This window comes from Falco cherrug, chromosome Z (genome assembly GCF_023634085.1).
Source record: "Falco cherrug isolate bFalChe1 chromosome Z, bFalChe1.pri, whole genome shotgun sequence".
In the NCBI taxonomy this organism is placed as follows: domain Eukaryota; kingdom Metazoa; phylum Chordata; class Aves; order Falconiformes; family Falconidae; genus Falco; species Falco cherrug.
This window is the reverse complement of record NC_073720.1, coordinates 2,052,882-2,079,728: the sequence shown is the minus strand read 5'-3', so window position 1 is coordinate 2,079,728 and position 26,847 is coordinate 2,052,882. Positions and strand designations below refer to the sequence as shown.

The 26,847-nt window shown below is 42.2% G+C and overlaps 1 protein-coding gene across 1 annotated transcript in view; it reads left to right on the top strand.

Annotated features, from left to right (window-relative positions):
* Positions 1–26,847, top strand: part of DCC (DCC netrin 1 receptor) — a 556,872-nt gene that overhangs the window by 272,935 nt on the left and 257,090 nt on the right. The window contains exons 4-5 of the mRNA XM_055699136.1: positions 4–154; positions 520–656. Coding sequence (XP_055555111.1) covers positions 4–154; positions 520–656 — 288 coding nt within the window. The remainder of the gene's footprint in view (positions 1–3; positions 155–519; positions 657–26,847) is intronic.

The following is a 26,847-nucleotide window of genomic DNA, read 5'->3' as shown; positions in this document are numbered from 1 at the left end:
TAGATCCAGGTTTGCACAAGCAGCAGTTTTTCCTGCAGCGACCGTCGAACGTGGTGGCCATGGAAGGGAAGGATGCTGTTCTGGAGTGCTGCGTTTCTGGGTACCCCCCTCCCACCTTCATGTGGCTGCGAGGAGATGAAGTGCTCCCCATCAGGTATCTCAGCCCTTTGGGGGTCGTGTGGGTAACGCCATATTTCGTTGAGCAAAGCAAAGGGAAACCACTGAGTAACGTTTTAAGGGCAGTGGAGTGGGCTTGGGGGGGATGAGATTATCCTCTTAAATGATAGTGGTGCTGGATGCGTCTTCTAACCTGCTGCTGTAACTCATCTCCGCACCAAATCTGAGGGTGGAATTTGATCGTAAATGTCACCTGGCTGGTGTTTAAAATGGAAGCGTAAAGCTATTATCAGCAAAGATCATGGCTGAGAATTACTTAACGGCATAATTTACTTGGTGTATTTTTCTAGATGGAGAAGAGCGCCTCTAACACACTGCTGACTTGTGTTATCCCTGTTTCAGGTCCAAAAAGTATTCGTTACTGGCTGGGAGTAACCTCCTCATATCCAACGTGACTGACGACGATTCAGGGACGTACACGTGCGTAGTCACCTACAAAAATGAAAACAGCAGCGGCTCCGCAGAGCTGTCGGTGATGGGTGAGTATCTGGCATGCGCCCGCTTTGTTTTTCCAACAACGTTTGCAGTTAGTCCCTTCTCCAGAACACCTGACTTTTCAAGATTCCCATAAATGCAAACTGTGGGAGTCCCTTCCCTGCTTTGGTTCTGATTTTTATGTAGTTGAGCCCATGGAAACCCAAGTCCTGTGAATCTTTGAATGCTTCCCACCATGCCCAGTAGCCTTGCTGTTACCGAGCATCTTCTGCTATCAGATGCTAAATGCTTTCTGTACGTGGTCCTTTCCCTTTATTTCTCTTCTGAAGCCTTATTTTTAGCATTCCAGTGGGTGTCCCTGTTCATGATATCAAGCACAGTGAGTTGAAAATTAGATTGGTAGCTGGTTTTGTGGGTTTTGTTGTGTGGTTTTGGTTTTTTTTTTTTTTTTTTTTTTTTTTTTTTTGTGTGGTGGTGTTTTGTGGTTTTGTTTTGGTTTTTTTTAGCACCCTGAACAGTCAATATGGTAAGAGAAGAAAATCAATGTATCTTCTCATCAAATTAACAAAAGTCCAAGTTAAATTCCTGGAGCTCCTGTCTCGGCAGTGATTCTCTGAGTGTTCCCACTGTTAAATCTTCTGAAAGCGCCCCCCTAACAGAACCTGCTTTCCCCCACGCTCCTTCCTCATGGCAAATATTAATGGAATCCAAAAAGTTTTTTAATCTAATTGCTGCCTTTCTTTCTTTTTTCTTTATTTAAACCATTGAACAATAGCAGGGTACATTAGTGTTATTCAGTCATATCTAAGGAACAACACCGTTAATACTTAGTCAAACAATAACGTGTTTCAATGTGTTGTTCATTTTGCATTCTGGCTTTAAAGCTTATGCATGAAAAGTACTTTCATTAGTGAATAAAGCCTTAATTTGGATTATAGGATATTCACCGCTTGTATAACAATATCCTTTTATCAAGCCATAATAAAATGGAATAATTACTGGTGATGGAGGGTTCATTTCTATTTCTTTAGTTACATTAAAGTCATACATTGTTTCACTGGTTAAAAACAAAACCGTGGCTTTATGATTGTGGAAGTTCATGTATTATGGAATTGGTTTTATTATAAGGAATCAAACCCTGTAAAGGCAGGTGAGAGTTTGGGCGGTATGCTTTATTTACCTCACTGAAATATGTGGATTTCAACTCTAGCGTGCAGCAGGTTGGCTGCAAAATAGAAATAAATGTCACGGGTTTTTTTCCCCAGCAACAGATTGCAGGATCTATTGGTAAGAGCAACTGTGGCTTGGAGGATTGTGGCAGAGATTATTGCATAGATCATTTCTGACCATGCAGTTCCTGTGAAAATTAATAAGAGTTTTGCATCCAAGTCGTTTATGGACCTTTTAAAAAATTTATCCCTGTCTGCATTCTGTCGGCGCTGCATCTAGCTTTGGCTTCATCACACCCTCTGCTCTAAGTGTCATGTCGAAGTTAAAGGTACATGAATTTTCATCCCCATTGAGAGCTGCTTGCTGGCAAGATGACCCAAGTGTTAAGATGAGTGTAAGATGATGAAAAACTCCAAGAGGAGACGACGGAGTGCCAGGAAAGTCCTAAGCATGAAGCTAAACAGACTCAAAGATGGAAGCTGCCACCATTGCTGGCCCCTTGCAGTCTCAAGGGGAAACCAAAACTGCATTGCCGTGGCACGATGCGACTGTATTCCCCTTGTGGGAGGGTGAAGGATTTATTGGGTGAAGTTTCTGTCCACGTATGGAATTCACAAATACAGAACAAATGGGGGGGGGGGGGGGGGGGGGGGCGGGGAAAGAGTTTTAAGTTTGTAAGTTAGGCACAATATTAATGTCCATTTCTTATTTTCACGTGTGCATCACTCATTTGTGACGCTTACCTGAAAAAGAAACATGGTGTTCATGTATATTGGATGACATGACTAAGCTGGAGGGATGATGACAGCAGTCCCCTGATACCTGTCTTTCCAGAACGATGTACCAGGGTTAGGAACTTGCTCGGAATGGGTTTGGTTGTTGAATCCATCCTTGCCAGTTGGAAGCCCTCAAATGCACAGAAGTTTCTCGTGTAATCGTAATATCTCATAAACAGACTACTTAATTGTTAGGACTATTTTCTTCTTTGGCTGGATACAGATGCAGATATTTCTGTGTGTTTCCTTAAGAGTTCGTGTGCTTGTTTATTTAACAAAGTGTAAATTGCCCATCTGTGTTGCGTTGTAAGACTTACATTAATATTTTTTTTAATGTTGGTGTACCCTGTTAACGTATCTATAGTGCAAAGGGGGATAAATGAGGCGTTTGCAGTCAGAGTGCAAAAGAATTTTAACAGTCCAATAATTATCTCCTCTGAAGCCTGAGCAGACATCATCAGATCAAAGTTACTTATATCACATGGTAACAAGATGCTTTTGATCTTTTAAATAATGAGGCTATTTGCAGGAAACAGAGTGCCTTTCACAATGGAGTTCCTGTGAGTTCTTCTAAAGAGCTAAAAATAGCCACTTCTGCATTGGACATAGGTCTGAAATTGCAAAAGGTGACCAGATTTGCAAGAAGAGAGAATATATTTTGCAACGTTTAAATTTTGTATCATGGCCTTTCGGCAATATTTTCACCCCATCTCCACGCGTGATGAAAATGAAGAGGTGCAGTGCAGTGTACCTGGTTACTATGTAAATCATCTATGTGCTCGGGGGCTTGAGAGCTTAGTGTTTCAACAAATGTTTGAAGATGATGGAACGTGTTAACCAGTGTCAACTACAATTATTTTCTAAATATTGTCTAGCTTTCAGAAGTGTATTTTGGGCTTGCTCCCTTTTGGCTTCTGTGGGTTTTTATATAGCTTTTCTGTTTCGTGCGGTGTTAAATGAAACTGAAAACTTGCTTAGCTGTTTTGGCATAGGATCACCCCTGCCCCAACTCCTGAATGTTCTGAAAGTGACGTAAATCCAGAAAAAAGTTTTCTGTACCCTGTTACCTGCTTGTGGGAGCTCACTCCCATTGCAGCCCGGATAAATGCCTGGGGTTTCGGGTTCTGGGAAGGATCTAATTGTAGAAAACCAGCTTTCTGTAGGTGATCGTAACTGAATTGATCGATTTGGTGATAGATTGTCATGCGTTATTTATTTTTCTTCCTGCTTAATATTTGGGTTGTCCCTTAATTGCAGCGAAGAGCAAATTAGAATTGTACTGATACTACAGGCAAGAGCATCGCGTCTTCCAAGAGCTGAGTTTTGTCCAATGTTATTTGCATAATACTGCATATATTCAGAATTAAAGTATCAATGCTTTTTAATTGGGCAGCTGTTCTTAAATGGATCAAGACTGAGCTCATTTCCACCCACTCCTTAAAATGTCTTGTAAGGAAGAACAGAGAAAGTAACAGTTTTCCATTAGCATTGGGTCAGGAATGCTGGTTTGAGATACTTTTAGGTAAATGCCTAATAGTAAGAATAAGCAGTAGCAAAAAGCAAAAAAACCCAAACAAACAAACAACAACAAAAAAACCCCCACAACCCTGAATCTGGAAGACAGTGTTTGCAGAAAAACACTGCTGCTAATTTTTACCAAGCATCTGTATGTATAAGCTCCAAATGACTTGACTGCAATTTGGAAGCATTTTTTTCCTATGCAAATGCCTTTTCCTAGAGAGTTTTTCATCCAAAGCAATTTTAGTACTAGTTTTGGTTGCCATTGTGGATGAAAAGCTACATTAAAGGTAAGGCCACGTGAGGAGCGATGATAAGCACCGCGCATCTCTGTCAAATCAGTTTTACTTCTGACTCCGCCGCATCAATTCCTGTAGCAAAATGTTGGGTTTTTTCAGAGATCAAGGTCAGGGAAAGTGCTGAGGAAAGCAGGGGCAGATCTGTCGTGCTGTGTGAATCACTAAGGTAGCGAGTAGGATTAAGAGGGAAGCCTGCATCACCATAACGTGGCATGCCACGGCAGTGAAAGCGTGACAAATGAGATGCCTTCGCACGCTGCCTCTGCGCGCGCCAGCAGAGCTGCTCTCCCACAAATGCCCCAGGCCTGAAAGATTTACAAAAGGACTTACCCTCTGCCGCTGGTGTTAAACCCAGCGACGTACCCTGGTGGTAGATGATCACTGAAAAATATTTTCCAGAATAGGGAGGATTACCTGCTGATAGAAACCTGTGGAGAAGCAGGCAGGTGTCGGCAGTGGATGGACGCAGTCTTGGTGAGCCCAAGAAACGTTGAGTAACCTCTGAGGATCTGTCTCTGTCATCCCGTGCTGCGGGGAAGTTAATTTTACTCATGTCTTGCTATCTCGTTGAAGAAAGCAAGCCCAGAAGAGGCAATTTAATTATCCTCTGCTCCGAGTTTCAAGTTCCTTATGGAGCAGGGCATATCTATATGGGAGCTGACGGGGCAGAGCAGCACTGTAATCCATGATAAATCTTGGGATGGTTTGAGGCAAAAATGAGACAAATAAACATGAACCCCGATCTCTCCCCAAAGCAAAGGCTGCCTCTCTCCCATTCATTTTGCTGATGAATTTTGATAGTGAAAAGTGCTTCCATGCAAACGGCAACGTTGATACCATCCATTGTATTTCTTGTAGGTATAACTTTGAGTCTGTGCCGTGGCAATGTAGGTGTCCCATCCCTACAGCTCCTCTCTCAAGTCAAGCAGTGTCCAATGTGTTGTTCCGACTCCCCTTTCCCAGAAGGCTGATGGAGCTTGTGGTACCTATTTCTCATTGAGACAAAAGAGGAAAATGAGCGGCACGGTCACCTGGAAATATGGAAGCCAGATATTTAGACCAGGCTTTGAGAAGAAGCTTTTTTTCAGGGTATTGATGTGGGGCAGGCAGCCCAGCCTCTGTTGGCAGTGCTGGGTTTACCTGCTGGAATGGAACCAGGCTTTTGGAGATGAAGGTGATGGACTAATGGGTCAATAGCTCCTTCTGTGCTCACATCCCTTTATTTAGAGAATTGCAAAAATGTATTACCTAATCAATAGCGTTCAGTGCAGTGGTGGTTGGTTGTGTTGGTTTTTTGTTTGGGTTTTTTTTTTTTTGTTTGTTTGTTTGGTTGGTTTTTTTAATCCAGGAAAAATATCTTTGGAGAGTGTATCAAATGAATTTTATGCAACTGAAGCTGAAATGTTTCCTTTTGAAACCGCTGCGTTGCTGATGGAGAGTGTGGTGTGCGTGCACGGCCCTGAATGCAAGTAGCGACAGCAAAATGATGTCACGGGGGTACCCTGTAGCCCATGTCAAAAGTATTTCCTTGAAGGATTTTTTTTTTTTTCTCTCTTAAGGACAGGTTTTTATTCCAAGTTCCTCGGTTTCTCTTGATCTCGGGTTTGTTTTCCCTTCTGGAGGGTTGCCCTTGAAAAGTGGAAAAGCATAAGGGTGGCAACAGTTTCAAAGGATGGGGGGGGGAGGGGGCTGTCCTTGCTGAGCCTGGTGTGTGAAGAGTATTTTATTAGTAGGACACTTGAAAACGGGGTACAGGGTGGCATCTGCCTGCCTAAATGCCCAGCACTTCAGCTGTCATGCTGAGTCAGTGCAGAGTTCTGCAGGAATTTTTGCAGTTTTCCTTTTACATGTGAACAAGCTTGACATTATGGTGCTTTTTTATATATCTATATCTATCTCTGTATCTTAAATTCCATAAAGCAGTTCAGCTAAGCAGTCCCAGCAGCACCACTGGCTTGTCCAGCACCCTCAATGAGTCAAGAAACTCATGTCATGACTCAGTGCCCTTGAGACAGACAAAATATTGGCATAGGGGTGAGTGGTGACATCACTGCTGCAAATTTAAAGCTGATGAAATTGGTTTTGCTTTTTAAACAGCGTTAAATGAACCTGCGGAGCTTCCTGTTAGAACGTGGCCTTGGGGCCAAGGGATTTCCAGCCCGATTTCAAGATTTGGCATTGTTTTATCGTGTGTGGGCATATTGAACACCAAAGAAAATAGGGTTTCAACAGGGTCTCGTGTGTGACTGTGGCTTTATATAAAAAGAGAGATCTGTGTATATATATTTATATATATATATATATATATATATATATATATATATTTGTGTGTGAGGAAGTCAAGGTTGACTCAATCCTTTATGGGAAGAAGCATCCACTTCTGTGTAATAATTATTAGGCATTTTATATATATATTATATATAACATCTACATAATATATATATATGTATAATATAACATCTATATTATAATTAATAGGCACGTCTTATGCTGTACTTATTTACCATAAAGTTTCTCCCAGCTTACTTGATGCTTTTGATACAGTTGATGCAGTCTGATCAACGAGAACTTCCCTATAGGTTTGGGTATTTATTTCCCCTCCCCCCTCCCCCCCCCCCCCCCCCCCCCCCTTTGATGTCTTATTTTGCTTTTAGAGCAGTTGAAAGAATTTTGTTCTGAGTGTTTTTGGGTTTTTCCCCTTGAACGGGGTCTGTGAATGATGAGGTGAATGCCTGCTTGCAGGCAAGGGGGAGCTCATCGCTGTAATGGTGTGCGATTGAAGGACCGTCAGGTAATTTTTATTGCCACGGATGGAATAGAAGCTGAGTGCCTAATTCAGACCATTCTGGAAACGTAATTCATGTCAATGCATCACGAGTATCAAGCACTTATTCAGCACCTGACACTTGTAAAAAGCAGTTGAGTGAATCTCTTAATGTTGCCGTTTTCTGATAATGGTGTTTAAATTCAATCCTATTAAAAATAAATACACCTAACAAGCTCTGCGATACTGGTGCTCACTTGGTTGCTCATAGGAAAATTGCTGTGTTTGGGTGTGATCTACAGGTTTACGTTTAAATATTCATGCAGAAACCCCTTTGAATCCAGAGGCAGATGAATGCTGGAGGCTTAATGATACCAGATCTCCGCATAATCTGCTTTTAAAATTTTTAATTTTGGGGATCAGCTTGCACAAGTTGCAGAGATATTCTGCCCAGGAGCTTTTGATGTGGACTCAGTGAAAAGTCTTTGGGGTAAAACCCAAACTGTGGTGGGTCAGCTTGACCTGCGGTGACTTTTTGGAGCTGAAGTGCCCATTTGAGGGTCTCCTTTATAGGTCCAGTGCCTTTTTTCAAAATTTTTCAAAACCACCGAATATCTCCTTTGAAATTGAGTTGTACAGAAGGTGCTGGAACCATGGTGGGATGTCAGGCTCCATTGGACGATGTGGGGCTTTTGCGCGGAAGGTAGTGGGAAGAGCTTAACTTCAGTGGTAGGACTGAGCCATAGGTTATGCCAGAAGACCTAGAGCTGCTCTTTCAGCAATTTTTAATGGATGTTGGGATTAAAACCCCACGTATCTTCTGTATAAATCTCCTGGTTTTCAAAAGCACTATTAATTTATTTATAAAATTATTTATTTATTACTTTATAATTGTGGCAGTGTCGCATAACGCCAGTTACTGCATTTTGATATTTATAGCTAAGTATGAATCAAGTTTCTCTTTTCAGAGAGTTCAACGGGATAAGACAAAACACAAGGAAACCCAGGGAATATGTATATTTTCTGCCACTGTGCAGTTCCTTGGCTGTGGCATCTGCTTGTAGCATTCAGCTGCTTCTGTGAACATTTAATAACAAGGCTAGGAATCCTTCATAGTATGGTATAATAATTTATACATTAGCGTGGTTTAGCACCCTGCTATTTCCAATATGGCGAGCATGTTGTATACTTTCTTAAAAAATGGAAAATGACAAGGAAAGAAGACACAAATGAAATGAGTTTCCCCATATTGCTGGCCAGGTTTGAGAAATAAAAACAACAGATGTCTGCATACATTTTAAACAGCGTGTTTAAAAAAAAACAACAGCAGCCCACAAAACAAAAAAACAAAACAGTTGTTTGTTTGGGTTTTTTAGAACTAAATGTTTTAGGCAGAAAGCTTCCTTGGAGAGGAGTGACTCCCAGTGCTTAATCTGACCCTTGGCTGTTCAGCTCTTTCTAGTCCGTTTCTTTGTCTCAATGGAGTGAATAGCTGGGTTACTTCCGAGAATCATGTTTTCCTTCTTGTACTATAAATCGAGAACTGCATGAATACATATTGTAAGGAGAGAAGGAGTTTCTTTTGCCCTTGGAGTGGTTTGTGCTTTATTCCCAGGCTCACCAGAGCACTTTCTGCAGCAAAGTACTCGAGAATGAAGTCACAGCCTGGTACTTGCAAAAGACGGTCAAAGTACATAATCTCATTGCAAAGCGCACTCATGTCATTTAAAAATAAATACATTTGGTCCATGTATTACGATCCCTTTTAGTTGAAACATGTGTTGTATAGCCTTTAGGAACAGAGTGCGCAGGCAGTTAGCAAGCACGTGTAAGTGAGAGCAGATGCAGCCGTGTGGCCATGGGGTGGGCTGCGACTTCTCTGAGTCTCTTCCAGACTGATTTTCATCATCCCTTTTATCATTATCAGAGTAGTTCTGTTGGTGGAGGGCAAATTTATTTTTTTTTTCTTCTTCTCTCTCTGAAGCATCACCTCTTTAAAATCAGAGGTAAGGCAGAATTTTGCAGGTAAGAGGAAAGCTGGCATCGCTGCATTTACGTGCTGTTTTAATTCCCTGCGCGCTCTGTGTATGACATGAGATGAGTGGCAGCGTTCATGAGAGGTTTGGGTTTCTTTTTTGTTCCCTTTGCCTTCTGGCTCTGATTTGATTATTGCTTATAAAAGGTCCTAACTGAAATGAACGGTGAACTGCACTTTGTTATGGCGTAGTTCCCATTCAGCTCTGTAGTTAACACAAATTAATGCAGCTGTCAAAATTCAGTTATTAAAAAAGAAGGCAGGAGAGTGACCGAGACTGAAAAATATCTGTGACTCATAACAAACGTATCTAAGCGGTATTCCCATGGCTTTTCCCAGCTTTTGCTATTTTTCAGATTCCAAAAAGTGTTTTATGTTGCCTTCAGCGATACACTTGCTGGGAAAGTATTTACAGCTAACGGTCGTGGTGATGCGTTGAACCACTTGGTGCTTTGAGACGACTCAAATTCAGCATGTGAAATATGTATTTTCCGCTTGCGAGGGAGAGGATCTCAAAAGTCTTTTGAGCAAATGGTTCCGATGAGTTTAACTAGAAAATATTGAGCAGAGTGTAGAACAGGCTTGCTATGAGGTGCCTGGGTTAATGTGTACATTTATTAGTTCAGACAAACAGTTCGCTATGCCGGGGGAAGGAGCAAACTCAATTTAGACACTGACTGCGTCATCGTTCATAGGAACTGCATAAACAAGCTGGCACTGAATTTGCTGTGACTGCTAAATAATTGCAGCTTTTGAAAGAACAGGATTTCTTTTTTTCTTTTTTTTTTTTTTTCCTCAGTGCCCAAGGGAGATGTTCAACACCAGCATAAATTCTTTCTCATAAGTATATTTAGATATATAGTTAGACAGTTAACAGAAAAGTACTTGTGGTGTTCTTGTAGTTCTGGATCTTACTGTAAAGTCAGTTTTCTAGCATGGTCCTGGACTCTGGAAAAGCTGCTGGAGTTTTCCTGTGGAGAATGGATGCAGCCAGACAGCACATGGTGCTGGCATTTATTAGAGGTGCGCACAGGCACTTAGGATTTCTGTGACATCCCAGCTTCACCCAGCAGCAGAGTGACAGTGAGGACACCAAGCACATCACCCCAGCCAAGCTTGCTTCATTCTCACCGTGGCAGCAACTACAGGTTATTTGAAACAACCACTGCCCATCGAGGGGTGGGCGCTGAAAATAATAAAAGCACGTTCAGTCAAACCCAGATTTGAAAATATGCAGCATTTCTAACGTTTTAAATAATTTCAACTTTAGTTTTGTAGGACTTGTCTGGTTGACATCTATTAATATTTTTTTTTTTCTATTGCCTTTTAAACCTTGGAGGTATATTGCCTATGCACAGCCTGGGGTTTGCGAGCAACCTTTTGTTACAACTTTGTTAATTAAAAAATGGCATCACGAGTGGTTTTAACCACCCTTTTATACGTAAGAGAAGAAACCAAGAACTCAAATTTGTTTTTGTGGAGAAGGTAATGTCTTCCAGATGCACGGCAAGGGATGTAACATGGAGCTGAGATGTTATTTAAAAAGGCTGGAGCTCTTTGTCGTTTGGGAGGGTCGAGTTCAGTGTCTTGTCACCAAGAGCTGAAAATAAATTTGTGCGTGTCCCTGTGAGCAGTTTGAGCCTGAGCTCTGGATCAGGGTGAACTGGAAGGAAAACATCCCTTCTGATGTCTGTCAAGCTGGACTGAGAGGCAGTCTTGGAAACAATGAGTAAATACTGCGTGTCCTGTCTCTGCATGAGTTGTGCCAATGGAGCAGCACAGATTGAGCTGTGTTGTGCCGAGACTGACACACGGTTTATGTTTGGGATCAAAGGGCTTGGACCGACATAATTTTTTTTCCTAGGACCTTTTGTAAAAGCCAGAATAAGAGAAGAGGACAAAATAATCTAGATACTTCATTCAAACCCTTGTCTTTATTGGCATGCGGTTTTGGGGATGAAGATGATGTGGGGAGGAGCTCTCCTTGCCGTTTTTAAGCTGATTCCCTCTGATTTTGGTAGACAGCCACCCACAGAAAGGAAAAGTCCAGCAAAACCAGAAAATGTAGCTGGTCTTGCTGGTTCTGACCTGTGTTCCTGCCCTCTCTGGGTAGGGCAGTATTGCTCTATCCATTACCGAGACCCTTATCCCAGGGTTGAGCTGTTTTTAAAATATTTTATTGCAGCTGCCTCTTTCCAAGCAGAAAAAGATGATTGGAAAAGTTCAACTGTTTGGCCAAGGTGGACTTCTGAAAGAGGGTGGAAGGAGGAGCAGGGGGGCTGGAGGATGGAAAAAAAACAAACCCATGGAGGGGAGGAAAGCCCTGCAGCACTTCTGGGAGGGAAGACAGATCTCATTTCTACATGGTGTCTGGGATGGAACTACACATCTTCTTAATATTCAGGGTATTATTCAGGCTCCCATCTTGTTGGCATCCTTCTGGCGCTGGAGGCCATGGGGAAGATTAGCATACTGCCATGTGTTCCCCGTGGGTCCATTCTTCCTTCCAAAATAATGTCTTTCTTAAAAAAAAAAACAAAAAACAACAGTCTAATAACGTGCATTTCTATTACTTTTCCCCCAAAATCTGACTTGTTAAATCGGTAAAGAGGACTGCAGACGTGTAGGATGCAATTAGCACACTGGGCTCTTTTGGGTTAGGCTAATTGTCATTGCTTCATGTTTACCTTTTCAATGTGCCTTTTTTAAATTGCTTATTGTACAAAAAGTGAGTTGGACTTCTACTGCCTTGAGCTGCTTGAAATATAGGTCTCCACCAAACAGGAGCTGTTTGAAGTCTGAAAATTAATCATTTATTAATGGGGGCATAGTAAAACTGTATTGATTGCAGCTAATATTTTTTTTCTTCCGAATTGGAGAAGTCTCAGAGGCTCAGAGTTGATTAATTTAGCACAGGGGCTGCAACAACTGTATTTACTTTATTGTGGCAACTGTATTACTTTAACTGTTACCGTCTTTAAATATTGGAAAAGTTTATTCATTGGTGGTGCAGATGTTTTTGATGCTTAAAGCCAAGAAAGTTTTAAGACTCAATGAAATTCTCAGATGCTTGAGCAGTGTATCTTTTCTTTTTAAAAAACAGCATTTTGAATATTTTTCCAATAGCTTTTTGCTCCCTTGGTTCATCCTAATCACCTTAATTTTCCTTTTTTCTTTATTTTTACATTCCTACCCTTGTATCATTTGCCCAAATCTTCAGTCACTAATTGACATTAATATGCAGCATGGAAGATTTCTCTGGTCATCTCTATGTACCGGTGCACGGACATCCATCTAGTAAATCCGAATTTTAATGTGAAGTTATTTTTTCTTTGACCTTTTCAAAATCTGTAGCAAACTTCCATTTTCCTGTTCCTTTTCCCACCATTGTGTGTGGATTAATGGAAGAAGAGGTGGCTATAGTGTGCAAAAAGTTTACTTTTTTGAAGATAATGGGAAATTATTGCCTATAAAGAAAAATGGAAGTAATCTTTTTTTTTTTTTTTTTCTTTTTTTGGTGATATCAGGTTGCTAGGAGAAAGAAGGTCATCCTCTGAGGTAGGACAGGGTCTGGAGGTAACTGCCAGACCGAGCCGGGTACCTCGTGTGTGTTGTCTTCCTGAGCTGCAGGAACGGGAGGAGAGGCAAAGCCCTTCAGGAGAAACCTCGTTGCTAATTGCATTCATACGCAGAGGATTGCAGAGCCAGCAGCTGTATGCACTCAGCTCTCCGCAGACTGTTGCTGTGCTTTATATCTAGGGAAATTACAACCCCCAAAAGTTGGTTGGGTTTTTTTTCGGTACCCACCTACACAGCTCATTTCTCGAGAGACCTGGTGCAAACTGCTGCTCCCCCACGTAAAAACCTGCTGTCCTTTGAGAAGTGCAAGATGCTGCTTGGTGAGTGGATGCTATAATAGCTATTCTCTGCCGATAAAATGATAAAAGGTGGTGCTCGTGGTCTTTTGCAAACCATAGCTGCCTGAGATGCAGTCAGATGTGCTCTCCCTGGCGAGGAGTGTCATGCAGGTGCTGCCGGACTGCTGGCGAGGCCAAGCCCGCGTGGCACAGGAAGGGTAGGAGAATCATCAAAAAGATGCATTTAGGGAAGAATTATAAAGATGGTGGGAACCGGGTGAGAGCAGAGTCCTGGAAACCACCGAAACCACTGAAGGAGGAAATTTCAAGAGGAGGAGCCAGTGCTGGAAATCATTGACAAGATTTGTAGGCTAGAAATAACTTCTGTGTTTGCTTTTCAGTAAATGCAAAAGGTTTTCATGGATTTCCCTGCTATCCTTGCTCCTTCTTTACTTTGTTTCTCACAAACCAGTTTTGGTGGTGGGGTTTTTTTTGTGTGTTTGTTGTGTGGTTTTTTTGTTGTTGTTTTTTTTTTTTTTTTTCCTTCAGATTTCCCTTTAATAATGTCAGGAGAAAAGGAGTGAAAAGAAGACTGGCCCTGTTGGATAAAGGGTTAAAGTGAAACTCTTCCACACCAATTTTTGCCTGCTGGAGTAACAGTCCCTTCTGCAGATGCCATGCCATGGAGCATTGTTTTGGGCTTATTTTCTTAAAAAAAATCTGCAGTACACTTAGATAATTCACAACTTTAAGCAGTCCCTGTCCCGGGACCATCGGTTAACGCTGAACGGGGACAACTTGTCCTTGCTCATGTCCTTTCCTAATATTTCTCTGGCTGAATAGAAGCATTTTCTACCATGACCAGCTAGGTGGATGAATTGCCTGGGAGTTGGGTTGGCCAAAGAAGCTGGGAGTTTCCATTCGGTACCATAGATGATGCTGCCAGGGAAGTATTCCTCTGGGAATAGATGGTGCAGCTGCATGGATAACACAGGTACCAAAGGTGGGTGCTGCAGGATGGTGGGTACGTCTGTGCTGGGGATGGAGGAGCTTCGCCCCTCCAAGAGAGCAGGACTGTGGTAAGCACGCTGCCTTCTATAGGAGCTGTAACATTAGGACCTCAGTTTGTAAAATCACATAGAATGGACAGTTAATGATACAATTTTGTTGGATGCTATAATCCATATGGATAAATGACTTGGTCAGGTGGAGCTGTAACTGAGACAGCCCTGCCTGCGGTGTGTTTTCACGCAGTGTTGTCACAGGCGGCTGAGATAGCTGCATCTATTGAATAACAATGCTTGTATTTGAAAAAAAAAACAAAACAACCAAACAACAAAAAAACCCCAACAAAACAGAAGAAGCTGGGCTGTCTTTCCTGAAGAAAAAAAAAACAAAACCCAAAACAAAACCAAAAAAACACACAAAAAAACCAAACAACAAAATGAAATTGTTTGCTTGGATATACATATTTTTAAAGGCAAGATTTTTTAAAATTAGATGAATATATGAGATTATTTAGGAAACTAAATGTGACTGCATGGTATTTTGAAGGCATGAACTGCTTTCCTAGATGAATAAGTCTATTTGTTTGCACCTGGCTCTGGTGTTTCTAGTGGAAGAAATCTTAATTTTCCTGACAAATATTGCTGAGATTTAGCATTTTCCCAGCGAGGGTTTGGATTTTGTTTTATTTCTTAAACTTACAATGGAAACCATCAAGACCATCTTCTTAAGCAAAAATAAACCAACAAATTTGGCGTACAAGAGAATGTACGGGAGCGAGATTGGAACTAGCCATTCCCCTCCTCCTTCAGCTTTTGTTAAAATTTTTTGAACAGCTCCTACTGAGAAAAGCAATTTTCTGCATAAGGCTTGACTTTTAGCAGGACCAGATCTTTTTTTATATCCACTGTTGCATTTATTCAGAGTTCTCTATTGAAAAGTCTTCGTGTCTCGATGGATTAGTTGTTTTACAAGGTGTCACAGTTGTGCTGCTCCCCAGGTATCAGTTGGGAGTTACTCACTGTGTCCCAAACCCCCACGGGCTCAGTGTCACTGGAACCATGGCCAGGTTAGCACAGGGATGTCCAGGTTCCTCTGTCTCCCGGTGGGCTGCTAGCCATTCCCACTGGAAACCCTAGAGAGGCATCGTTTGGCTAATTCCTGGAAATGGAAAATATTCCAAGGAAGTGACGTGAGAGGGAGAGATCACACCACATCCCTCTGGTTTTACACAACCAAAATATCCACTGAGATCAGCGGGAGCCTTGTTTGTATCGGACCTGCAAGGTTTGAATCTTTCTCTGAGCAGCTTATGTGTGTGTGTAAGAGCATCTTTGTGAGGGGCTCTTGGATAAAAGCTCTTTTTCAGCGGAAACCACAATCCAGCCTAGTCCTTTTCCCTGCTTTTCTGTTTTCCCATCCCCATTCACGCATCATCCTCTTTGCAGTTGCCTTTGGCCTTGGTAAGTTCTTTTTAAAAGCAGAAATTATATTTATTCAGCGTTTGTACTTAGGTCTGCTTTGTGTCTTTGTTGTGCCACATTATCCTCAAATGCATCATTGAATCCAACGTTGAACATCTCTTTGGCTGTATATCTTTTTTTTTTAATAATTTGGGGTGGCAGACTGTTAACTTTGCTTTATCTGCATTCAAAACAAAAGGAAACCGAGGAGGAAGAAGGAACAGCTCAGCCGAGGAGAGAAGGTTTAGCAAGCAGGGCAGTGCTCAAGCAGATGCTGAGGCTCACACCTCTACGTCAGTCCTGCAACTGTAATAATATTTCATAATATTTCCCAGGACATACTTCTCTCAAGTCCACGGTGCCCATCAACCAGTAAATCAGAAAGAAAAGGTCCTCCATGTCCTGGTGGGGTAGAAGGGACCTCCCCACCTTATCCCCCAAAGTTTGGGGACGATGGACATCTCCTTGTCTTCAGGGTGCTGCTGGGGAAAGGGAGGATTTGGTTTTCTTTTAATGCAAGCAATTGCCATGATAGCCGGCTGTATAAATCCAGAACTTCATAGTATTGGGATGTAAAAAAAAAAAAAAAAGAAAAAGTATTTGAAAAGGTCATAAAGAAACCCTTTATTTTTTAATGCTTCATTTTTCATTTGAGAGTCTTAGCCTTCTGTAACAAAATTAAACCTAATTAGCAAGTCCTTAACCTTTACAAACAAGATTTATTTTTTTATTCTAAAATCATAATTATAAGGTCATATTATTTGTGGATTTATTAGACCTGGAAAAGTACTTCTGCAATAACAAAGATGATGCAGAAAGAAGTATTTTCTTAAGAATTCTCTTACTTTTTTTATTTTATTTTGAAGTCGAGTGCAGCAGAGGCGAGTGCTTTGCGGAGCTTTTTCTCCAGTGTGTTTCATACCTTGGAAAGGGCCCTTGTTTTCACTTTTTGTGATAAAAAATTCACGATGGCTTTAGTGGTAGGGATGCAGACCTACATGCTTCTTGCCCCACCGGTGTGACCGTCCTGCTTTGTTTGTTCTGTGCTGGTGCGGCGATTTGGTTTTTATTTGCAGCTGCTGTTGCATGTAATAAAACCCAGAGGAAACAATGCAGTATAGCCCACAGATACCGGGGGGTGGGAGGAAGCTTTCTGATGTCTTAAATTTGTCTTCAACAAGCACCTGCTGAAAACATTTCAATTAGCAAGTTGACCAAAATCAATTTCATAGGGATCGTGTTTGTCTCAGAGTGCTTTGCAATAGTTTTCTTTATAGGGTGGAAGTGTCAGATGTCTGTTGAACAACATGCTGGATCGCTGCAGCGTGTGGCACTGTTGGAATGAGTGCATGGAACCCTCAGTCCTCTTATTAACCAAAATAACCCTTCTGCTAATTGACCGTCCAGGTAGATGGCAACCTAAAATAGGCAATGAATCGGGTGCTGGGATCTAAGGTTGGCAGTAGCTCTGTCTCGCTCTCTCTTGATATAGAAGAGAGGTTTAAATATTGCAGCATTTTTCGTAGAGCAAGTCTCAAAGACGCTGTTGACTCCCAAGGCACCTCGACCAGGCACTGGGAGGATGCTCGGGGTGGCACCTGCGTTACTGGAGCATGGGAGTGTGACGTGGACCTGAATGAGAGAAGGGGTTCACCCTGTGCACCCATGAAAAAGCTATTAAAATCTCCTTGCAAGAAAGTAAAGGTTTTATCATATGATGTTGGTAGGATAAGGGTTTCCAGTTCTCTGCAGGTTGCCTCAGCTAGTGATGGGGAGTTAAAATTACAAAGTTCCTGGAATCCACATGTCTTGGAGATGGTTTTTAAGTTGTCTTCCAAATACTGAGACTGGGGTCACCCAAAAAAGACTAAAGTGCAATCCATCCCTGAGAGGCAAATAAGGGCTGTGGTTGATTTTATTTTATTATTTTTCCTCTTGACCTGCCTAGAGCTTTGAGTCTTTAACTCATGTTACATCCCATAAAGCGCAAAGCATTTCGAAGGATAAGGAATGTGGTAGCTTGCTGCATGTGGAAGTTTTCAGAGTAAAAGGGGTTGCCCTTTGCCTTTTTTTTTTTTTTTTTTTTTTTTTTTTAATTTTGGATTTAGGTACAGAAGTATGGTTTCAGGTATTTAACATGTTGATCATACGTGGCCAATTTGATGGGAAACCTGAAATGGCAGCAAAACGCACGTGGATGAGCACGTCGAGAGTAACCCGTAGCACCGCACAAGCTTTATAGATATAATGCAATAACATTCCTGTTCATTTAACTCCGTTTTACCCCTCCCGAACTGGTTTGAATGTCGCGCTGTTGAAAACTGCACCGACTCAAATGTTTCCAATGAATGAAAAATTGACAAGATCTGTCATTCATTGTAACGGAGATGTCAGACAGTGACCTAAGGACAAAAAAATTTGAGGAGTAATGCAGTAATAGGCAGTTTGTTAATCAAAACGCTTTGGTCCACCTCTGAACAAAATACCTTGGCTTTCTAGGGCTCGGGTTCAAAGGTGGGTCTTGACTCCCAAGCTTCATTAGCTTTATGCTAATGAAGAAACAAATAACCAACATGATGTGAATCTTGCTAATCGTATTGCCATCGAGTCTGAGACTGATGAAGGAGAGATTTCAGGTTCTTGAGTGTTGCTTTTTCGGATCTTTTACTCCTCTTAATTTTTAAATCTCAATACTGGCAGTTATCACTTTGTCATTTTGTTGACTAAAAAAATAATATATATGTATAGAGAGATGAACATTGCATCTGCATTGGAAATTAAAAATACTTTGCTCTGTGGGTGGGCGGAGATGCCAGGAGAGCTGTGGGTACCCTGCGGAGGCAGGGCAGGTGGAGAGTGAAAGCATCACTTTGATTACAAGTCGTCCTCCTCCTAGTCTGTCATTTCAGAGCATCCCAGCTGGAAACGGGGTTTCCAAATTGGCAGTGCTCGTTAGCTGCCAGCACTGGTGGTCCTCTGGGGCTTGGGTTTGGGCATTTTACCTTCTGCAGGATTTGCCAGGGGAAAATTGGGTGAAAAATGAACTATCGTCCAAAAATGTAGAGGTGAAGCAAAACTCAGAACAAGATCTGCATGCGCTAATTTAGCTAACAAGCAAGCGCTACCCAGCAGGACCGGAATTGTCTCTCGTTCTCCCGGCAAATCCGTGTTAGAAAGGGGTTTAGAATGAAACACTCATTTGCCAGATATTCAGGGAGTGATAAACAGCAGTGGGACTATTTCCATAGGCTCTTCTGTGCCTTAAAGCGTGGCGCTGCTGGCATGCATACACATTGTTATAGGCTGTAGGTCTGCGGGTTGAGGAAATTTAGTATTTTGGGGCTTCCTTTGTAGGAACAAAGGGAATCGAGACCTGTGGGTGTCTTGATTTAATTATTCAGCTTGGCAGTAAATAATCTAGCGGGGGGGCGGGGAGGGGGGTGGTTGTTGTTTTTTGGTTTTGTGGGTTGGTTTTTTTTTTTCTTGTATAGGTCTTTTGCAACTCCTCTTTTTCTTCGAGACCACTTGTAGAAAGGCAACACTGTGTCCGTGACGTGGAAGGAGGAGGGTTCGCTGGGGATTTCTGTGTGATGGGTGGGGGCTTATCCTGGGCTGGGGCTGTCCTGGTCCTTAGAGTAGGTGGGCAGTCCCACTGCGCTGTCAGAAATAAGCCCTTTGAGAGCGCTTCATATATTAATACAAATTTAAGTGTCACCCCTGCCCTTTTAAGTAACCCAGCTTAATCCAGCAGGACACATCTGAACAGAACTTCCAGAGAGGGAAAAAGATGATCGGGGAATTCCCAGCACAACTTTTTGCCATTGCAGGTTTGTGGATTCTAAACTGCAAAGTTCATTTGCCAGGGTTTAATTGCAGGCCTTGGCTGGTGCAAAGGCTTTGAGAATTTCTAAGATGCTAACCTCAAATGCACAGACTACCAGGTTATTACTTTGCATCTGCTGAAAGTCAAAGAAATGGCAATTATTTCTATTAATTGTTGAGGTGGGAGGCATATATGCGTGTTTGGGTGTGTGCGTGGGGCCAGCTGGGATCCTGCCTGTTATTTCTTGGGTCGTGCATATTCTTTCCAGATCCTGCTTTAGTGGGAAAGTTCAGAGCAGTGACATAACTGCAATACACAGAACACTATTAAAAATACAGATTTCAGATGTTCTGAAAAGAATCTTATTGCCGCGTCTGTAGTTGGTTTTATTAAAAGCAATTTTAAATTCCCCTGCCTGGAGCAGTTTGGAATTACAGAGGTGGGCTGCAGAAATTTACATTTTAATTGAGGCAGAAGACAAAATAGGGCATGGCACAGCATTCACACATTATGAGAAAGAATAAATAAGATATGTATCAGCTGGGAGAAAAGAAGTGACTGATCGTTTTTCACTGCCTCCTGCGCTATATTTTCTAGCGGTGCAATGAGCAATACTGGTCTTGTTTTGTTTGCTCCCTATCGAGCTGCAGCAGCTAAAGGCTAGCCCCGATTGAGCAAGCTGGTTATTTAAATTGAAAGCACATTGTAAAAGTAGAAGTCTTTTCTCAAAAAACACCAGGGGCACAGCACAAGGTAAAGGAACCACATGTATGATCTGTCCGCTGATCTCCTTGAAAGCAGGAGGTGAAGAGTAGCTTCTTGTATGGCTTGGACAGTTGACTGTAGGTTTTTGAAGTCTGGCTTCTAAAATATATGTTCTACAAAAGCTGCTCTGATGCTAATGGGAGCTGGTGCCTGGGTAAGCATGGCTGGATTTACATTGGACTTGATTCAGGTCCTGTGGAAGTTTTTCATAGTGGCTGGAGGAAAAAAAAAAAAAAGTATTATTTCCACTGATAACTTAAAAAAAAAAAACCAAACAAACCCCAAAAAACTCCACTGAAGATTGATTAGGGTTGATGTTGCTGCTGGCGTGATAGTAGAGCCTCAAAATAGTAGCACCTGTGAGTAACACCCTGTGGTACTCTAGATGATAGAGATGTGAAAAATAAGGAGATGCGATCTAAAGGGTTTGTGGTTGTGACTGAGCATGTAAAAGTGAAGGAAAAAGCCCGTAGGCTTTGGGTAGCAGTGCCAGAGCCCAGCTCTGCTGCCCCTGCAGCAGCTTTCCCTCAAGCAGGAAAGCTTTCCCTCCCCTCACACAGTTATTTATATATCCATTGGCAAAGCATTGTTGCTTGAACTTTCTTTTAAAATAAAATACCTTAAGGCATGTCTTTTTTTTTTTTTTTTCTCCATTGGTTGCAGCTGCCCAGCTAGCAAGTCGCATCAGATTTTTTTGGATTTTAACATTGAGGCGTAGCCTTAGTGGACCTGCTGTGTTTTTTGTACAGCCCATGGGGTGTCCTCTGTCTGGCAGACCTTTAGGGCACATTCATCATAACAACTTCAAAGGAGAAGTGGATAACATACTAGGCTAACAGGTCATCTCCAGGGATTTATTTTTTGCTATCTGGAGAAGAATAAAAGGCGGTCAAGGACTTCCCAAAACCCCTCCGTGTTCTCTTCTTCTCCAAACAGAAAATCAGCTTCTGTCCATGGGTGCTCCTACGGCTTCTGACCGCATGGAAGCCTCTTGTTAGCCAGATGGCACAAGCCATTGGGCAAATGGGTCTAAACTATGGGTGAATGACCCATGTTGGGTCCTAACGGGACTGGCAAACCTGGGACCACAGGAGGTCCTGGGGGTTATAATTCCATTGTATCGTTAAGGGAAAACGAGGATCCAAAAGTGACTCTTGTTGCTTTGGGTTGGATGAGTATTTTTCTCTCTCCTGATAAAACCAGTTAGGGGTCTGCTCCCGCCTGCCAACATTGGGAATAAAACCAAACTTGTGAGGCTGGAGAGCCATCCGGCTCTGGAAGGATTTGCATGCCCTGCAGGAGAACAGAAGGGATAAGACCCGTAAGAAAAAGGGTCTGCCATTAACATGTTCCCGAGTTTCTAAATTGCAGAAGGCTTATTGGGCTGAACCAGGGAATGATCTGGATGCCCTGGGGGAACCAATGCAAGCAGCAGCAGTGTATGGCATGGATCGACTCCTCTTTCCCCGGAGGAGGGGGGAATCATGCGGACAGGACTGTGTTGTCACTATGGATGAAACTGTGAATGTGTTGAACGTCAGTCCTCTGCCACATGGGTCCGTGGCACAGCGTCTGCCTTTCCCAGGTGCTCTTGAAGCAGATGAACAGATGAAGACTCGAGAAGCTGGCAGATAACTTCCACCATGTGTGTATTCCTTATGGCTGCCCTACAAATTACTAGATCCTACTCTTTCAGAGCAGTGGGAGTACTATATTAAAAAGAAAAAAAAAAAAACCAAAAAACCATTTGGCAATCCTAGAGATTTTTCTTCTAATCCACCATGTAGATTGTTCTTCCCTCTTCCAAAAATGTCTATGAGGAAAAAAAAAATAAATAAAAATCATGTCCTACATACTTGTCTTGAAAGGATTATTTTTTTGTGATTAAAATAATAATAATTTTCCTACTTTCAAACCCCCGAGTTCTGACCTTCGTTGTCTTTGATCTAAACAGCTAATCCAGTGGGAATTTAATTTTGATGTGGTTGCAAGATTTGGCTTCCTGCTGATTTTTAAGTGGTTAGTGTGAAACATGACCAAATCTCCAGCAGTATGATGCTAATTAACATCATCCGAACATGCTTTTCCTTCCAGTGAAGCCCAAAGGCAGCAGCCAAATCCAAAGGCAATTGTCCAAACCACCTACCTAGGTCATTTCTCAGGCTGTATTACTCTCGTCTATGGTTAATTACCATGGTTGTCTCCGTCTTTCAAATGAAATTATCTTCAGCATTCTGCATGATGATGTCTCCATCTGTATTGTTCTGCCCCAAAATGTCCTACTTTGTCCCTTTTATTGCAATGAAGTGCCAGAGCACTCGGGTATTTTCTGTAATTCTCTTTCTGGCTTCTCGCAGATGTTTCAAACAACTTTCAGCCTCCATGACTTCAGCTCCTTCTTGCAAACATATTTCCTTTGGGGAGGTCGGAAAAGCAAACCCGGGGTGTCACAGCGAGTTTGGTCCTTGAATAGCTCCAACCTTTTATTGATACATTTTTTTACGTTTCCCCTTTATTATCGCCTTGTCTTTTTCTGCCTAACAAACTAGTAGTTCTTCACGTGAGGGCAAGCTGGGTATGAAACCAAGTGAATGAAGAGGTGAGTCAGGCTGAGAATGTGCTCGCATCTTGGTTTAAGCTGTATTGATATTTATTATTCAGTTGCTGCTATGAATGTAGCCTATGTCCTTTTCCCTTTGGGTGAAAACAAAGCCAGAAGATTTCAGAGCACAGATTTTCAGCAATTTGTGAAATGTTTTTTTTTGTGGTGGGTGGTTGGTTTTTTTGTTTGTTTGTTTGTTTTTCAGTTGGGATTGTTTTGTTGTTTCAATTGGAAGTGATCTAGTGGTTCTCTTTTAGACTTCTCTTTCTTACAAGGCACCCATTCTTCTGTTGGCTGCTTTGCACTTGTGCATGTGGTTTGTTCTACCTAATGACTCCCGGGAATCCTAAAGAAGTGGCTGGATAATCTGGTTGATGATGCAGATCCTGCTGTGAGTGATGCCAGGATGCACGCTCCTTGCAAAGATACCAGCTCTGACTTTGTTGCCGCTTTAAGTCTTCTATTTGTTGTTTTCCTTTGCTGTGAAATATTTGTCCTAAGATCACAGTGTAAGAGAAAGGTTTGTTAGTACATGGAATTAAATTATTGTGTGTCCCCAAGGATAAGTGTCTTTTCTCATCTGGCTTGATAAGGACTGACTATGAATAAATGTTTCTAGAGCCAAACATAATTGTTTTGTGATACGTCCTAGGGAACAGAGAAGCTACCACAAAGGGATAACGTGAGCCTGGGTGGAGCCGATAAAGATGTGATGTCTGTAGTCTGCTTTTTATCCTTTACATGATTCTCTTCCGTCCTTTGAGAGGTGGTGCATTGAACCTGACAACTGGGGAATTCCTTGATCAGACGTGCTTGGATGTCTTTGAAAAGTTCTGCAGATGCCACGGTGATGGTGTCTGGGCTGAAGGAACCGTGTTGCTGGAGCAGGTGGAGGCTTGGAAGTCCCTTCCCTTCTGTGGTGGACACAAGCTGTTTGGTTATTTTGTGTCCCATCGTGATGATCTGCTGCTGGGGACTGGAGAGCTGCCTTGGGACACATTGGAAGTCTCCGCTGGAAATAAATCAGACTGCTTTGGCTGATGTGAAGCGGAGCTGTGAGATGATGTTTGGCAAGGTAGCGCTTCTACCCCTGTAGATAGAGACACTGGAGTTATGCCTGACCTCTCTTTGTGGGACAACCAAGAAAATGGGTGTTTACGGTCTGGTTTGTATCATGACAAATGATCATCTATCTATGCATCTCAATCAATGATGGCGCAGAAATGGTTGGTTAGCGCGATCAGTGTATTGCTTATGTATGACGTGGCTTCACATTGCAGTTCTGGCTATGATGTGTTTGTTGTCAGGACATTTCTAGATTTTAATGTATGAGATGAAAATCTATTGCTGCCTCAGTCTAGGAATTCACAGGAAAATTGATGGGACATTTTGAGCTCTGCTGCCTGTTCATTTTGTAAGCGCGCCCCTAGGTTCTTACAAACGCTATCAAAGAGCCAAGTATCCAGAAAGAACATTTTTCGGTATCTATAGGTGATTTTACTGGCATGAAAACTCCTCCTTTCAAAATGACTGTTACGCTGTATGAATTTATGGCAGGTACTCTGGATCTTCCAGCTGAGGAGATGTTACGTCCTTTCGTGTTGAGACGTTATACTGACAAAGGGATTCTTATGACTTGGCTCTTACGTTGTACAGTTGACCCAAGAGAAGGGGATTTGTCTTTGCAAGCTTTTGGTCTTGCAAGATGACTCGAGCCAGAGCTATTCTGGAATGTTCAGTGTAATGTTTCTCCTGTGTTCCTAGCATTTTGGTTGCTCGGTTGTTTTTTTGTTTTTTTTCCCTCTGCTTCCAAAAGACTAATGCTTTCTGCAAACACGCTCAAATTTTAGATAAAGCTGAAAACAAAGGCATATGTTTTGTTTTAAAAGCGCATCCTGGATGTTGGATTTGAGCTTTTAGCAGCCTTTGTATTTATTTATTTGATTTGATGATATTGAGCATTTTCTTTCTGTTTTGCTTTATTTTTCTTTTAGGGAATAGCTGTAGTGTACCACGGGAGGTAAGGATAGTATGGATGTTTGGTTTGGTTTGGTGGTTTGTTTGGGTGGGTTTTTTTTCCATTGGTGTATCTTTTCTGCAGCTCATCTTTGCTGGAATTACTGAGGAGTAAAAGGTTTGGTCTGTACCACACAGCTTGCCTTAAAATTTCTCTGGCAACATATTTCACTATACTTTCTTACAAAATAATTGCATCAGGATATTGCAAGCTACCCTACAGCTCAAGGTCAGTTTAGCATCCTTTACTTGTTCCGATGTATTGGAATTCCTTCATCGTATGCCATTTTCTACTTAAAGCCGTAGCCATCCTCTTCGAAGGCAGAGCCTAAATCATTTAGGAATTCAGATGTCTCGGTAACGTTTATGTTGCCTGAGTGCTGTGGAGCAGCACGTTAAACAGCAGCGAGTACCAGCTACTCTCCTCTTCCAGCAGTGCCTTCATCTTCCCAAGCGAGGAGCACGTTGCCCTCGGAAGCAGAAGCTGCCAGGGCCACATATTCCGGGGAACTCGAGAGCTGCTCCTCTGTTAGGGTTTGATCTCCTGGATGATTTGTAGGGAACTGGGGGTTGATAGCAGGTACGAGGAGGAGTTGGGATGTGCAGCCTGGGCTGTGAACGTAGGCACCGGCCGCCTTCCACTCCGCCTTGGGGAGTGTTTTGGGACTGGGGGTGACAGACATGATTTTCCCTGTGGAGAAGGAGGTTGCTTGGGCTCTGCTTTTGCCTTGTTTCTGTTTTGGCCACCTGAAGCCCAGGAAGAAAAAAGGGAGGAAAGTACCGCAGTCCCTGCGGTGCCAGAAGGTGGGGACACACAAGATTCCTGCCTTCTCTTAGTGCTGCCGTTGATCCTCTGTCAAAAACCTTGGCTTGGTTTTATCCTCCCCGTATCTCTGTGAACTGCTGGAGCGTGTATACACACAAAAAACATCTCTATTCATCTACGATCTACAAAAACCAACCCCCCTTTTTGTAATTTATTAAAACCATTTTTGACACAGCTTGGCCTCGGTGGCTTTTGCTGCAAGCTTTCTGTTCTCCTCCCTGCAGACAATTGTCCCTGCAGACAATGCTTTTAGGTTTCCAGACCTTTCCAGTCAGGTGTAGTTCTCTCCTTCTAACCCATAAAAGGTGAAAAAACGTCTTGGAACCCCCTTCCGAAAAACTGCCTGCTGACAGGACGGATTCAGCCCATGCCTTCTGGGCTTTTGCATCATTTATTGACTTTTCCTTTGAGTCCAGATTGGGGATGGATTGAAGGCATGATCATATATGAGGTCTGAGCTGCTGCTGTCCTCTGTTTGCTGGCTTTTGTGTTCACACAATTGTATACTAAGCATATTCTGATAAAAGGACTACAGAGGAGTATGTTTTAAAGCCGAAAATGTGAAGGTAAAAATGCAGCACCAGCTGTGTCGAGCAAGTTGCTGTATTTGAGGCTGGATTTAGCTTGTTCTTACTTCAGGGTGCATGCTTCCTATAGCTTGTACTATGGTATATTTTCCAGTAGCCCGCTAATACCTGGTGCCTCTGTTTCAGAGGGGAAAAATAATCCATTGAAACTCTTCTGGGTATTTTGTAATAATCTGTGTAGTTTCCTCTCTCTTCTTTTTATTATTTTATTTAAAGTTCTACAGAGAAAGGATGAAAGGATCCTTGAGGATGTCCCACCGATCTGGATAGATGGGAAAACAGCTATCAGCAGTTAGATTTCAAGTCAATCTCAGTATTTCTTTTTCCCTTTAGAGTAAATAATTACCTCTTAGAAAAGGAAACGAGAAATTGTGGAGCCTTTTGTAGATAAATGGAAATGTTGGGTCTGGCTGTCTGGAGAATTCCCTGTGAATTTGGAATGGGAAGCACTCAAATATTGAGGTTTGAGTCTAATCCCGTAACGGACTGAGATGCTTCTGCTGAAAACAAGCTTTTGGGGCTCTTAGCTGAATCTTCCCAGTGTTAAATATTTTCTTTCCAATAAAGCCATGATTTTTGCTCATTGTACAGAGCTCAGACTTTGACCTGTGTTCCTTTGGAGATAACTGGTTCCTTCCCAGTTTAGAGCAGTGGGTTGAAAGAAGTCTACGTTGTGTTCAGAGTGTATGCTTTAATTTGTTTAATTAAAGTTTTGCCCTCAAGTAAATG